Raw genomic sequence first — 16,146 nt, 5'->3', positions numbered from 1 at the left:
CAGATGTCTTCGTAAACAACCTATTGGTGGATTTTAGTTTCTGACATATTCTTCTATCCACTTCCAGTGCCTGAACTCATCCAATTCATAGTCACACTTAGGATTACTGACAGCATTTCCCTCTCTCCTATTTTCTTCCGTTTATTCCTTTTTCTCTCTTTTTATCTTGTCCCTCCTCAATTTATTTTATTTTGGACCACTACCTTTCTGAATTTGCCTTCCCTTTTATCGTCTCACTCTTCTCCATCCCATACCTCTTATCTCCTCCCTCTCCTAGGAAAGTGAGGTTCAAACATTGCCCACCAGCCCACCAGAACCGTTTCACCCATTGGCATAAAAGATTTTCTTTCCATGCCCGTTTTGTGTCAAAAAATCTTCCCCACTCCAACTCAAACTTCTCCCTTTTCCCACTGCATCCATCTTTCTCACCTTTCATATATTTTCTTTTGGAGATCATCCCAAGAAAATTGTCTCACATTCCTGCCCTCTGTCTCTGTAGACTCCTTCTAACTCTCCTACTAATGGAATTGGGTATCACTTTCCTATAGAAGAATGTAAAAAGTGTAACTTCATCGAGTCCCTTAAGATTACTCTTTCAGTTTTACATTTTTATGCTTCTCTTAAGTTTTGTGTAATCAAGAATTATTATAAAAATTATGCGCTAAATTTGTAAAAAAAAAAAAATTATCAAAAATCAGCAAGAAAAGAAACCATTATACAATACTACAATGCGTCAGATACAAGTAATAACAGAAATGTAGTCTCAATAAAGGGAAATATTGGATTGAAAACTAAAAAGGTCAGAGTTCCACTTGCTAAGACCAAATAGGAATACCGTGTTCAGTCTTGGCCTACACACCTTAGGAAAATATTGAAAATCTGGAGACCATCCAAAGGAGTATAACCAAGAAGGGAGTAAGGCAGCAAGGATTTAAAATGTTGAATATAAGCCAAACACTTTGCATAAAGAAAACCAAAAAACAATCCCTTCCATCCAGGAACTCACATTCTGCTGGCAGAAAAATCAGGTACATACAAATTATAGACAGAGGACATTAAAAGGAATCTTAGAGAAGAAGCTGCTATTAGCTTGAGAGGCTGGGAAAGGCTTCTAATAAAAAGGAGGTTTTTAACACTCTTCAGAGAAGCCACAGAAACTAAGTGGCAGAAGAAGGAGAACAAAACAATCCAGATACATGAGACAGCTAATGGAAAGACACAAAAGATGGAGTGGCATTTGTGGGAAAAGGCAAATAAACCAGTGTAGCTAAATTGTCCAATGCATGGATGGGAAGGAAAGTATAAGACTCAAAAGGCAGGAAGGGATCAGGTTGTAAAAACCCTAATTTTTTAAATAATTTGCATTTATATCATTTTTTTTACATGACCTAAATTTCTTTCAGCATCTTTCTCTCCTCACCACTCCAAAGAGTTTTCTCATAGATCAAAGAATCCTTTTTTGAGGGCAAATAAATGCCTGGGGGATGTCATTGATATGAAGAACGTCCACATATGTACCACAATATTTACAGCAGCAGTTTTGTAGTAGCAAAGAACTGGAAACAAAGTAGATTCTCACTGACTAAGGAATTAAGCTAAACAAATTGTGGCAAACAAGTGTAACACAATATTACTATGCTGTAAGAAACAATAAATATGATGCATAATGAGAAGCATAGAAATGATTTAATGTAGAGTGAAGCAAGAAGAGGCAAGATAACAATACATCAAATGACCAGCAATGTAACTGAAAAGAACAACCACCACAAGACAATTGAATATAAGTGCTATAAGATTAAAAAAAGTCATAGACACAAAGAAGAGCTATGAGAAAACACCTCTACTTACTCCTTTTCAAAGGTTGGAGGTCCATATGTGTGGAACACTGCATGTATTTTCAGAACTTTTTGATAAAAATTTAAGTTCATCAATATATACCTTTTCAAGAGCCCATTAATTGGTATCCCTCAATCATTTTGTTGGTAAAATATGGTTTCCTTATAGGCAAGAATATTGCTTTTGTCCTTGTATGCTCCAAATCTAGTACAGAGCCAAGTACCTATTATGAAATATATTTGCTGAAATTCACAAAAAAAAATAGTGTTTCCTACTTATCAATTTGCTCAGGGAATTTTTCATTGTGGCTTTGATTCTAGATCATGGAGTTCAGCATGGAGATCACTACAGACAGTGATGCCCACAGACACCACTTTATTCTCATCTGGTGAGTAGCTAATTTAGGCATCATACAAATGAATGTAAGGATCCTATAGAACAGAGTAGCTGCTGTGATGTGGGAGGTACAAGTTGAGAAAGTTTTGGATTTTCCCTCAGTGGAAGTTACCTTAAAGATACAGAAGAGGATGTATACATAAGAGATTATTATAATTAACACTGTGATCAACATTACTGATCCAGCAGAGGCAGTAGGAAGGATTTCAGCAAAACTTGGTGGTTGGAAAGCTTAAAAGTGGTGAATAATCACAGAAAAAGTGATTGATTTTATGGGAGCCACAGAAGGAACTATTCAATAAACAACTTATGAAGATTCAAGCCTTCATACAACCACTTTGGTAAGACGTGATGAGTAACAGAGAGGAGACAAGGAGTTATAGATGGTCACATGCTGATTATAAACTATCATGGAGGGCAGGAAACACTCTGTTGTCTCCAAAGTGGCTGCAGAACACATTTGGGCCACACAGACTTCCAGAGGCATTGAGGTCTTATCTGCCAGGAAGTTCATGAGCATGAGAAGTATGACAGATGAGGAAAATTCAATATCCACAAAAATCAACTTGTTGAGGAAAAGGTACATTGGAATGGGAAGCTGGGAATTCATTCTGTTCCCTATGATTGTGATAAGGTTACCAACTCATGTGACTGCATAGACACCTACGGTTAGAGCTTCTAAAGGACCAAGAGATACATAGTTAAGATGGTGAACAGTCTATGAATTCATGACTAGTCTTTTTGACCACTCAGCTTTGACAAACATTCAACTACCTCTGCAGTTTTAGAAACATGCTACTGTTCATTGGATGCAAGGCCTACAAGGAGAATCTTCTTATAATTAGACTAAGAATAAAATCTATATCCCGACCATGCTATGCAAACATTATCTCCTAGTGGGAAGCATCCACAGTACAGGTGCAAATAACTATTTTGAGTATTAGTGAGAATCAATTTTTATCTTATAATTGCTACAATTTGGATTCAGAGGCAGGAACATAGTCCATTCAAGCTTTTCTCAAAAGTTTTAAGGAGAAAAAAATTGGTGAACCCTTAGCCTGCAACATGTGTGGTAACAAAAGATTTTGAAGAAAACTCTGAATGCATCATTCAAGAAAAATAATTACAACAATCTATACTCAATCCAATGTTTCTGAATGAAGTTTCCATTCAATATACAATGAGATGTGCCTGACTTTTTCCACTGTATCAGGCCAAACCAGCTCCAGATATGTTTCACATTGCTGCCTGGCCATCATACTACCATATATTCCCTCCACCGCACCCCACCCCACATCACCACTTGCCCCACATCACAATATAACATCCATTACAATAATTAGCTCACTTTAAGCATGAGGCATATTTTGTTGTTTCCAAAGGTCCATGTGGTTCCCTCCTTTTTAGCTTTAGGAAGTTTGTTTTAGATGATAAGTTACAAGTTTAGTCACAATTTCTCTAAGTCTCCAGTTCGGAAAGTTCTTAGCCTTCCAAAGCCAAAGTCGGTGGCCCGATCTCTCCATCCAGATTGGCATGAACCCATGGGCACAGGGACCTATGATTGCTTCTGTCTTTGTTGTGTCTATTCTGACTTGTTCTTAGGAGAAGGAGTGTTAATGAGGGTTCAGACCATGTGAGTTTCAAAAGGACAGAAGAGTAAGATGCCAGAGGTTTGGATACTGGAATCTATATGCGAGTTTGTGGGCAACCAGTTCCAGACCACCAACAGAGCACTAGGAAGAGACCAGAACCCATTACAGCAAGGGATTAATATCACAGACAAGATGGTCACTTCTGACAAGCAAGAGATCCATGACGATCCATCGCTGCTAAATTTGAAAGCGAATTTGGGAGAGTCAATGCTTTAGAGTTTCAAGTTTGAGCCCACTACCCCAGGGACTTTGGTGACGTATGGGAGAGTCCCGTAACGGTCCAGAAGGATGCGTTGAAACTACTGGTGATAATATATCTTCTCAGTAAACATCCCTTTGTAAAGCTTATTGATGATAATTGGTAAAAAAAAAAAAACCATATATATATACATATATATATATATATTAGAAATCTAGTCACTGCATCAAATAATCATATTGGGTATGGTACTAGAAATGTTAGCTTTAGCAATAAGAGAAGAAAAAGAAACTGAAGGAATTAGAATAGGCAAAGAAGAAACTAAGTTATCACTCTTTGCAGACGACATGATAATATACTTAGAGAATCAAGTAAAAACTACTTGAAATAATAAGAAACTTTGACAAATTTGCAGGTTATAAAATAAACCCAGATAAATCATCTGCATTTCTATATATTACTAACAATGCTCCACAGCAAGAGATAGAAAGAGAAATCCCATTTAAAGCTATGGTAGACACTATAAAATATCTGGGAGTCACACCTATCAGATTGGCTAACATGATAAAACTGGAAGATGATAAATGTTGGAGAAGATGTGGGAGAGTTGGAACACCAATTCATTGCTGGTGGAGTTGTGAGCTGATCCAACCATCCTGGAGAGCAATTTGGAACTCTGTCCAAAGGGTTACAAAAATGTACATACCCTTTGACCCAGCAATACTGCTTCGAGGACTGTATCCCAAAGAAATCAGAAAAATGAGAAAGGGACCCACATGTCCAAAAATATTAATAGCTGCTCTCTTTCTGATGGTAAAAAACTAGAAATCAAGGGGATATCCATCAATTGGAGAATGGCTGAAAAAGCTGTGATATATGAATGTAATGGCATACTATTGTGCTATAAGAAATGATAAACAGGAAGACTCCAGAGAGTCCTGGAAGGACTTATATTAATTGAGGCTGAGTGAAAGGAGCAGAACCAGGAAAACTTTGTACACAGTACCACTTGGTACTGACTAAGACATGGAAGGGTAGTCCAGGGAAATAAGTTAGGTACTCAAGACAACAAATTCAATTCAATGAATATAGCAATCTACTGTTTGAAAAATCCAAGGACCCCAGTTTCTGGGATAAGAACTCACTGTCTGACAAAAATTGCTGGGAAAACTGGATAACGGTGTGGTGGAAACTGGGCATAGACACCATACACAAGAATAAAGTCCAAATGGTTACATGATCTAGGTATAAAGACTGATATTATAAACAAATTAGGGAAGCAAGGAATAGTGTATTCATCAGATTTATGGAGAATGGAAAAATTTTTGACCAAACAAGAGACAAAGAACAAAATGGATCATTTCGATTACATTAAATTGAAAAGTTTTTGCAAAACAAACCCAATGAAACCGAGATATGAAGGGAAGCAGAAAACTGTGAAAAAATTTTTGCAACCATTGCCTGTGATAAAGGCCCCATTTCTAAAATGTATAGAGAACTGAGTCAAATTTACAAGAATACAAGTCATTCCCCAATTGAAAAATGGTCAAAGGATATGAACAGGCAACATTCAGAGTAAGAAATTAAGGCTATCTATGGTCATATTAAAAAGTGTTCTTAATTATTATTGATTAGAGAGATGCAAATCAACAACTCTAAGGTACCATATCACACCTGTCAGATTGGCTAACATGACAAAACTGGAAGATGATAAATGTTGGAGAAGATGTGGGAGAGTTGGAAAACCAATTCATTGTTGGTGGAGCTGCGAGCTGATCCCACCATCCTGGAGAGCAATCTGGAACTCTGTCCAAAGGGTTACAAAAATGTACATACCCTTTGACCCAGCAATATTGTTTTGAGGACTGTATCCCAAAGAAATCAGAAAAATGGGAAAGGGACCCACATGTCCAAAAATATTAATAGCTGCTCTCTTTCTGATGGCCAAACACTGGAAATCCAGGGGATGTCCACCAATTGGAGAATGGCTGAACAAGCTGTGATATATGAATGTAATGGAATACTATTGGGCTATAAGAAACGATGAACAGGAAGACTTCAGAGAGGCCTGGAAGGACTTATATGAACTGAGGCTGAGTGAAAGGAGCAGAACCAGGAGAACTTTGTACACAGCAACAATTGCAGTGTGGGAGGAATTTTTCTGGTAGACTTAGTCCTTCACAGCAATGCAAGGACCTAAAAAATTCCCAATGGACTCTTGGGGCAAAATGCCTTCCACATCCAGAGAAAGAACTACCAAACTGGGTAGTAGAATCAAGCAGACCATTTTGTCTTCTGTTATGTGTTGTTTTGTTTTGTTTCATGGTTTCTCCCATTCATTGTAATTCTTCTTTGCAACATGACTAAGGTGAAAATGTATTTCATAAGAATGTATGTGTAGAACTTATACAAGATTGCATACTGTCTCGGGGAGGGTGTGGGGAAAGAGGGGGAGGGACAGAGAATACTTCTGAGATATATAGAAGTGATTGAAGAAAACTGAAAACAAATAAAATAATTTAAAAAACAATCATATTGAGGAGATATTAATTGGCATTTGAAATTTATATTGGGGAGAACACATCAAAATAGGGGAAACAAACTAACAAAAGGGAGAGAACTAGCACAATCTGTTAAAATAAACCCAAAAATCTTGGGAGAAAATTTAATCAGTCTCATCAGTGTAAGTGTGAGTTGGGATAAAGACCCCAACAGCCTATATTAAGTGCAAAATAATATAAAGGAGAATTATGAAGAAAAAAAGACAGATACTAGACCTATCAGATTTCAAATTATTCTATGAAATGTTTATGATCAGATTATATTCTAAGGTGATTCTTTCTGAAGTTAGATTATACTGGGTAAATGCTAGAAAAGCTAGAACCACAGAACAGAATAGGCAATGAATTATTATAATTAGTTAAATGTTAAACTAGTGCTTGAAATCAAAATGAAGATTACAAAGTAATGGAAAAGTTTATCATCATCCAATAGGATGATATGTCAGTAAGAAGAGCTCAATGGAAATTTAGCCTGAATTAAAAGGAGCACAGGATTGAAAACTAGGAAGTTTCCTTTGGATTCTGCCTTGTTCAAATACGGAATCCCATGTGAAGGCCTGGTCTCCACATATCAAGAAAAGATGGAAGATCTAGATTATGTCAATAAGAAGATGAAAGAGATGGTAAAAACCAACAAAATGTTTTCAGCACTAACAATATGAGAGGCATGATGTTATAACTGGGAATAGAAAGAAAAGCAAAAAATACTACCTACCATCCAGGAGTTCACATTTTACTGGAACAATACCATGTCAATAATTTTTTTGTTGTTCAGTTGTATCTCATGATTCCATTTTGGGGTTTCCTTGGCAAACATAGAGGAATGATTTGCCATTTCCTTCTTCAGCTCATTTTACAGATGAAGAAACTGAGACAAACATGGTTAAGTGACTTACCCAGGGTCACACAGCTAGTAATATCTGAAGCTGAGTTTGAACTCATTGAGATAAGTCTCCCTGACTCTAAGCCTAGTGCCTTTTCCACTACGCTTCCTAGGTGTCCACATAAGTAGCTTGGTACATGTAAATGACAGAAAGGGCAGATGGGAGGTAACCTTGGAAAGAAAGTCACTATTAGCTTCAGAGGCCAGAAAAGACTTTTTCCAGAAAGTAGAATTCGAGTTGTCTAAAGCAAAGCCCAGGAAACCAAGTGGCCGAGGTGGGGGAGCAAAGCATTCTAGCCCTGTGAGACAGTCAGGGTAAAGAGATAGAAGATGGAGTGTCATGTGTGGGGAAAGGCAAATAGTCCAACATAGCTAGATCAGACACTGCCCGGAAAGAAGGGATGTGTAATGCTACAGAGGTAAGAAGGGGCCAGACTGGGGAGATACTTTTTAAAAAAACTTATGGATATTTTTTATTTTTACATGAACTCATTTTTTCCAGTATCCCCTCCTGCCTCAGGCTTACCCAAGAGTTTTCCCATATAACATAGAAAGCATTTTTGAAGGTATATAATACCCAGAAGAGGTCCTTGATAAAAACAAAGTGCCCATGTACAACAAAACATTTATAGCATCACTTTTATGATAGTAAGAACTGGAAATAAAGCAAATTCCCATTGACTGAGGAATAGCTAAACAAAGTGTGACACAGAAACAACAAATGGCATGAATGCAGAAACATGGAAGACATTTACAGGATCCAGTGCAGAGTGAGGCAACCTAAGCCAAGAAAAACATACACAATTGATAGAAAATTTAAATGATAAAGAATAACCACAACAACACAGTTTAAAATTAGTGCTGCAAGATTACAGAGAATAATTATGGTCCAAAGAATAACTATCAGAAGACATCTCTCCCTTTCTCCTGTGCACAGGGAGGAGCTTCATGGGTGTGGAATACTGCATGTATCATCAGATCTTTGTGCTCAACATTTAATTCACAAATTTAACTTGTAAAAACCAAAATGTACCTTTTCTAAAGCCAATTGCTTGATATGACAACAACAACCATTATGCCAGTAGAATGTATTAGATCCTTATGAGAAAAGACAATTTTACTTTTGTCCTTGAATCCCCCTAACCTAGCACAGTGTCTCGCAAAAAAAAAAAAAAAAAAAGGTGTCATAAATACATGTTGCAGCTGATAAGAATTCATGAAAAGAAGTGTTTCCTACTCATCAGTTTTCTCAGGGCACCTTTTACTTCATTGTTCCTCAGACTGTAAATCAGGGGGTTCAACATGGGGATCATTACCATGTAGAAAACAGACACCACTTTATTCTCATCTGTTGTGTAGTTGGACTTGGGCATCACATAAATGAAGGTACTGGTACCATAGAACAGTGTCACTGCTATGAGGTGGGAGATACAAGTTGAGAAAGCTTTGGATCTTCCCTCGGTGGATCTTAACTTCAGAACAGAAAAGACAATGTACGCATAAGAGATTATGATAGTTAACACTGTCATCACAACTACTGTTCCAGCAGAGGCAGCAGGAAGAATTTCTGCAAGATCATCTTGGGCTTGGGAAAGCTCCAGAAGTGGTGAATAGTCACAGAAAAAGTGATTGATCTTATTGGGCCCACAGAAGGAACGATTCAAGAAGCAGCCAGTAAAAGTCCAAGCATTCACACAACCACCTACGTAGGACATAATGAGTAAGAGAGTGCAGACTCTGGTTGACATGTTGGTGAAGTAGAGTAGGGGGCTACAGATGGCCACATAGCGATCATAGGCCATCACAGGCAGCAAGAAGCTCTCAGTTGCCCCAAATGTGGCTGCACAAAATATTTGAGCCATACAACCCCCAAAAGGAATTAAGATTGTGTCCTCAAGGTAGTTCTTGAGCATAACAGGTGTGACAGATGAAGAATATCCAAGATCCACAAAAGCTAAGTTGCTGAGGAAAAGATACATTGGAGTGTGAAGCTTGGAGCTACTTCTGATCAATACGATTATGCTAAGATTACCAACTAATGTGACAACATAGATGCCCATAAATATCACAAAGAGGATGATGCAAAGGGTTGGATCATCTGTTAACCCCAAAATAATGAATTCGGTCACAGCAGTGCAGTTATTATCAGACATCTGTCTTGGAAAGAGTGCCTATTAGAAGAAAAGGAGATTAAAATAGAACACAGAACAAAAGTTTGGGTACGTCCTTTGATGGATTCAGGAATTATTCAATAACCACCTCCTACAAGCTCATTCAACTGTCTCACTTCCACTACTTTGTTTTTCTATGCCATGACAAGGTCCCTATAAGCAAAGTAGAGATGAACAAATTTGGTTCCCTCCATGTTTTCCCTGTGGTCCAATACTGTATGATCTGCCCTTTTGCAAACATTTGCCTTTATCCAAATGTATAAATGCTGTTCTGCCAAGAAACCATGACTGCTAATCCCTTCTAAGGAAACAGAGTCTGTTTTTTGATTTGTGACATCTCAAGGAACTCTCTTTCACAACTGAATGCTAATTGACCATGTTGAAAATCTTCAACATGATCCTTGTGCTCTAAAATCATAAAAGAAGGGAAAATGAGGAACCTGGATTCTAAATCTTTTCTTCTGCTTTGATCTTAGAACTTAAAATTATAACAAAGGTCTATCAGTATACTAAATATTCCAGTCCTGAAGGACTGCAGGAAATTTCCCATGAAAAACTGCTGTTTATAAAGACAGAACAATGAAAAGTACTTGCTCAATCTACTGTAACAATGTCCTGTTTACATATACTGTGCATATACACACACACACAAATATATACATGCATACATACATACGTATACTTTTTTTTCCAAAGGAAAACAAAGCAACACCTTGACCATATTTGAATGAATGTCACATTCTATACATCTAGTTTATCACATCTTTGTAAAGAAGTGATATGTAGTATTTTCTCATCAGTCTTTTGAAGACATGATTCATCACTGTGCATATAAAGGTGTATAAATATATATACATATACACACACATACACACACACATATATATATGTATATGTTTGTGTGTGTGTGTGCATGTGTGTGTGTGTGTGTGTGTGTGTATCTTACAAGGAAGGGCCTCCACTAAGAGTACAGAGAAGTTGTGAGAAATGCTAGACATGGGGAAAGGGAAAGAAAAATAATAAAATAACAAAATGCACAAAAGATAAGGGAAATACAGATGAAGACACAAATTAACCAATAATTTCCATTCTGATGAACTTTACATTTATATACATTTCTTTTAAAAACCAAACTACATTGAAATGCTTGCTTTTGTTGATCCTTGTTAAGTTCCAAATAAAAGATATTATCTTAAATATTACTTCTTCCTGGAATGTTCATTTGCCCTCAGCTCTAAATTCATTTTTCTTCTTTTCTAAGTCCAGTAAGAAAGAATTAAAAATACTGATATATCATTCATCTCAGGGAAGAATTTGACCATAATACCCGTTTATGGGTTGATAGTCCAACTCTTCCTCTATGACCCAAAAATGTGTAGAGTGCTGAGACAATTCTTCAACACCTGCTACCTCACCTTTTCCTCTCAAGAGATGGCATTATATCCTAATATTGTGACAAAAGAAAGACTTTGTCTGTGGACTCCCATTTCCTTCCTGTTCTACAATTCAAAACTCCTCAATATCATATCCTATTGTCTTTGCAACAATCTCTGGAAAAAAGAGAGCCCTTCTTTTCTCAAAGGCCAACCCCTCCACTTCTTCAATTGACCCCTTTCCTCATATGTCAAACTGAAGCTTTTCTCATTGAAAAGCTCCCTTAAAACTTTGATATCTTAATCTATGTACTCCTTCCCTTTTGCCTACAAATGGGCTCACATCTGTCCCATCCTTTGAAAACCTTAATTTGATACTGACATCCTTTCACATTATCATACTGTATCTCTTCTTTCTTCCAGTTAGTTCTCAGAGGGGAAAACGTACCCTAACTGAGTCCAATCCTTTCTTCCTACTCACTTAGGAATTCACTGAGCTGTTGATTCTGATTCCATCATCCCACTGTAACTATTCCCTCCAAGGTTACCAATTATTTCCTAATTGCTATAGTACTTTTGTAATTCTCAATTAAATCCCTGTAGTGTCAGGCTTCTTTAAGTCTTTCTATTTGAATTTCTAGCACCCAGCAAAGTGGCTGAAAAATAGGTGATTAATAAGAACTTGTTGATTGACTTCTGTGCAGCATGTGACAAAGGGGACCTACTCGTTGTCTTGGATACTTTCTCCTTATGAGTGGTCATGGCACTGCTCTCTCCTGACACTCATGGTCCACCTACTTCTGTGACCTTTCCTTCTCAGCCTCCTTTGTCACATCATGATCTCTACACTGCCGCCTAACCATACATGTGCCCTGAGGTTCTATCACAGGTCCTCTTTTCTATTTTACAATTCTTCAATGAGCTCATTAACTTCTAATGAGTCCAAAATTTATATATCCTGAACTAGAATCCATACATCACCAATAGCTGGACTTTTGCATCTGGATGTCCCAAAGGCATTTCAAACTCAAACGTTGCAAAAAAGAACTCATCTTATACCCAGCCTTCAACCTAATCCCATTCATCACCATAATTATTTATTTCTGTTCAGGACCTCACCATCTTTCCAGGTACCCTTGTTTGTAATATTCTCCATTTTCCTTTCCCCAGATACTCAATTGCCAAATCTTGCCACTTCTTCATCCACAACACATATCACATCTACTCTTATGACCATTCACTCAGCCACCTCCCTAATCAGGTTTGCATCTCCTCTCACTTAGACTCTTGCAGAAGCCTCTTAATTGGAAGTCCAGTCTTTCCTTCCTCTAAACTATCCTCTAAACACTTACAAAAATGTTTTTCCTAACACACGTACTTGAGCATGTCACCTGCTTATCAAGCCATGAACAGATCCCTCTCTGCCTTGAGGACAAAATAACAACTCAGACTTCTTTATACTCCTACACCACCTGAATTCAGCCTCCCTCTTCATTTTATTCTCAGCCATGTCCTCTACATTCCAGCCCAACTGACCTACTTTCTGTTGCACAGACTCAGAATTCTACCACTGTCTCTATCATTCTATACAGACAATTCCATGCTTAAAATGCCCTATTACATCTCTGCTTCTTAGAATCTCAAGCTTCCTTCATGCCTTAGCTAGTAGGTCACCACTTACAGGAAACCTGGTTTCTTAGACTCTGAACCTCCTCAACTTATCTTATATTTACTTATCTGTGTAAAAATTTTGTCCTTTCCTCTCCAGTGCAAGCTTCCTGAAATTAAGGACTGTTTTACATTTTTTTCTAGATGTGTTGCCAGTGGCTAAGAAACTGTGAACACATCAAAATACTGGACAAACTGAAGGCAACCACACACTTCTGAAAATTTCAAGTCTCATTTATGTTGGTACCCTGGCAGGAATACTAAGAACTCAATACCACAACTTAAATTTATAAATTAACAATTCATATTAGAGATGAGGTAACTAAGAATCACAGAGGTTCAGTCACCCATGATTTCAGACAGACCTAGTAAGAGGCAGACCTTGGATTCGAACCCAGGTCCCTTGATTTTAAGTCCAGTTCTCTGTCCTCTACAACAACCAATAATTACATGAATGAAATTGTTCCCTCCAAAGCCTCAATCTGAAAGTAGGAGAAAAAATAATACATGAAAGAAATGCATATATGTATACCTTGACATAAAATGTCTTTTCCTGACCATGTTACATCAAGCACTTACTGTTTGTAGTGATGTTTCAAGATGTGTCATATGACCTATAGTAGATTAGTATTTACTTACTAACATGATATAATAATGCTCCATGCATATACCTCACTTCCAGATCTCTGACTTCATATAAGAAACCAGAAATATGAAGACCCAAATCAATCTTGAGAGAGAGAGAGAGATAAATTAAAAATCCCATGTAAAACTGAAATAATATAAAGTCTGATATAGCAAGAGCAATAGACAGGCTTCCCTAAAATAAACCACAAATCAAAAATCAGATCTAAATATTTTTATAGCAAAACCAAAAATGGCAGTAGTACTGACTGAGGCAAGAAGATGATTAGACTCCAAGGAATTATCTTTGCATGGTAGCACCACATTTATATTAGGTTTGGTGGCATTTGGGTTATAAGCCCTTGAGCACCTTGACTCCAAATGTAGCCTACATCATTAAAATGCCATTTGAAATCCACTGGGATTGAGAAAATTACAAACACAAAAGTGAGTAGTCTAAGAAGTTCTCAAAATTCTCAAGGGCCTCCATTTATTTTTTCTTTATCTATGTTTATCCAGGATTTTAGAAAATGAAATATAAGAGCATATAACACCATAGCCAAAGTAGTAAGTATGATCTGCCATGGAAGCTCTTAACAATTGTTCTGGGATCAACATGTAGAAGTAGTGGTCATGACAATATTCACTAGATATGAAAATTGGTCCTGGTCATCGCAGATCCATTTGTTCAGGTCAGAGCCCATTCTGTTTATCCATACTCAGTCTAGAAGAAACTTCAGAACCTGGAACAAAGATACTATTCCAGTTGAGGACAACTATACATGTGTGAAAGCAGCATTGACAATTTTGTCAAGGATCTTGATAATATTTTCATGGGATATAAGAGGATTTACTATAAATAATGCATAGCTTTGGCATAAGACTATTACACACACTGTGGGTCAGTAGTGCATAGTAGAAGATCACTCTTCTCCTGATCTTGGAAGTGAACATGAAATGCTGGAGCTTGTGAGATGATTTTCTCTTGTCCCCTGGGACTCTGAAACAGACAAGGTTGGAAGCACTTCCCTACAGAGACCTCCAAGTTTGTAAGCCTTCTCTTTCCCCAGAAGACACATGAACCGTGTCACAGAAGAGGATAAAAGAAGTTGAAACGGGTATGTTCACCATTGCTTTGCATCTCACTATTATTTTGAATTTTGCAAATGAAAATGAATTTATTTCCATGTCAATTGAAGAGACAGAGTCAAGCTAAGAGGGAAAGCAAGATAAGGGATCCAGTGTGTGGAGGCTCAGTGCAAACAAGTTATGTTATCTGAAATATTGAAACATCAAGATAGGAACCTAGAAAGACACTAGAGAAATATGAATGTTGGTAATGGCTTAGAGATGGCTGTTAGCAGTGAGTGTATGGAGTGAGTGAGCTGGGTTCTCAAGGCTTAAGATGACTGGAAGGTTTTACTTGTGTGTCACTGAGTGATCAATTGCAACTCAAACTTAGATTGCCATCTGGCGGCTTGCTCAGATATAGCACCTCAAGCAACTACTCATTTTTTTAGCTACTATAAGAAACACTTTTCTATGAGGGCAGGCAAGTATTTCACAAGCCTTTAAAGCAGGGATTCTAAGAATAAGGCGAGGGAGAGAGTAATTCACAATTTAAGGAAATGCTAAATTAACTGGAGGAATATTACCTTATATGCTATATTAGACACTTCCTTTTCTTATTATAATTACTAGAATTTTCACTACCATGTCAAAAAACAGTGGTGAAAATTTGAGCATGCCCTTATTTTCCACTCCTTTTTAGTGAGAATCAGATGATGGGTTTTGGCTTCAAGGAGATATGCTTTGACTAATGTGGAAATATGTTTAGTATAATTGTACATGTAAAGTCTATATCAGATTGCTTGCCATCTTAGGGAAGGAGGGGGGGAAATGTGGCCCTTAAAATCCCATAAAAGTGAATTTTGAAACCTAAAAAGAAATAGAGAAAGAAAGGAAGGAAGGAAGGAAGGAAGGAAGGAAGGAAGGAAGGAAGGAAGGAAGGAAAGAAGGAAGGAAGGTAGGAAGGAAAGGAGGGAGAGAAAGAAAGAGGGAGAGAAAAAGTGAGAAAGAAAAAGAAAAAAAATGCCTGTTTTATTGTTGTAAGCCAAAGTCTATAGCCCCCAAAGCTCGATGCTCATATGGACCAAGTCTGGTCTTGTAGAGCCTCTCATGAAAATGTCATATTCTCTTATACTTATTATTGCTTCCAGGCAGTTTACTCTGAGAAGTCTCTAAATAGACCCTATGGATAGTTGTTGGATCAGTTTCCACAAATGGAGCTAATAGGTTCCCCAGATGTGGTACAAGCATTTAAAAAAACAAATACATATTGGGTATGAGATGGTTTTCATTCAAATTTTTAAAAATGAATATAAAGGGCCTTGAAATTGCCCATAAGCAATCAAAATAATTTTCCTCCGTATCTAGTACTCTTAACAATTTCCTTACTATTTTTATTGCCCCAAAGAGGGAACTTCCCCAAAAAGAGAAATATCATTTGGAGTTGCCAGTCACACCAATCCTTAAATGATGTTCAATGAGTATCTATTATATGACAAAGAGATCTTCTGAGGTCTTGGATTCGCCTGGGAGGAAAGCATTTTGGCTGCTACCAAGACATCCCATCAGAAATGCACTGTCCATGTAATTTATAGTAATAGCAGATGTGGTCGTGGAGTTTCTTCCATGTCATTAGTCTATTCCCTTGCTGCCTCTTCTCCCATTTCCATCAACAATGTGTATGATCTTCTTCTTTCTCCAACAGGTACACACCT

General features: G+C 37.4%; 1 protein-coding gene across 1 annotated transcript; it reads right to left on the bottom strand.

Annotated features, from left to right (window-relative positions):
- Positions 1-8,741: 8,741 nt before the first annotated feature.
- Positions 8,742-9,680, bottom strand: LOC140512842 (olfactory receptor 5p57-like). Its single transcript, XM_072622213.1, has one exon. The coding sequence runs from the start codon at positions 9,678-9,680 to the stop codon at positions 8,742-8,744; it is 939 nt and encodes a 312-aa protein (XP_072478314.1).
- Positions 9,681-16,146: the final 6,466 nt, after the last annotated feature.

This window comes from Notamacropus eugenii, chromosome 6 (assembly GCF_028372415.1).
Source record: "Notamacropus eugenii isolate mMacEug1 chromosome 6, mMacEug1.pri_v2, whole genome shotgun sequence".
Taxonomy (NCBI): Eukaryota; Metazoa; Chordata; class Mammalia; order Diprotodontia; family Macropodidae; genus Notamacropus; species Notamacropus eugenii.
Note: the sequence above shows the minus strand (reverse complement) of the source record. Positions and strands in the feature narration are given on the sequence as shown.

Bases quoted from the DNA above. Each gene is read 5' to 3' on its own strand.
- LOC140512842 (XM_072622213.1), bottom strand. From the start codon at position 9,680: ATGTCTGATAATAACTGCACTGCTGTGACCGAATTCATTATTTTGGGG.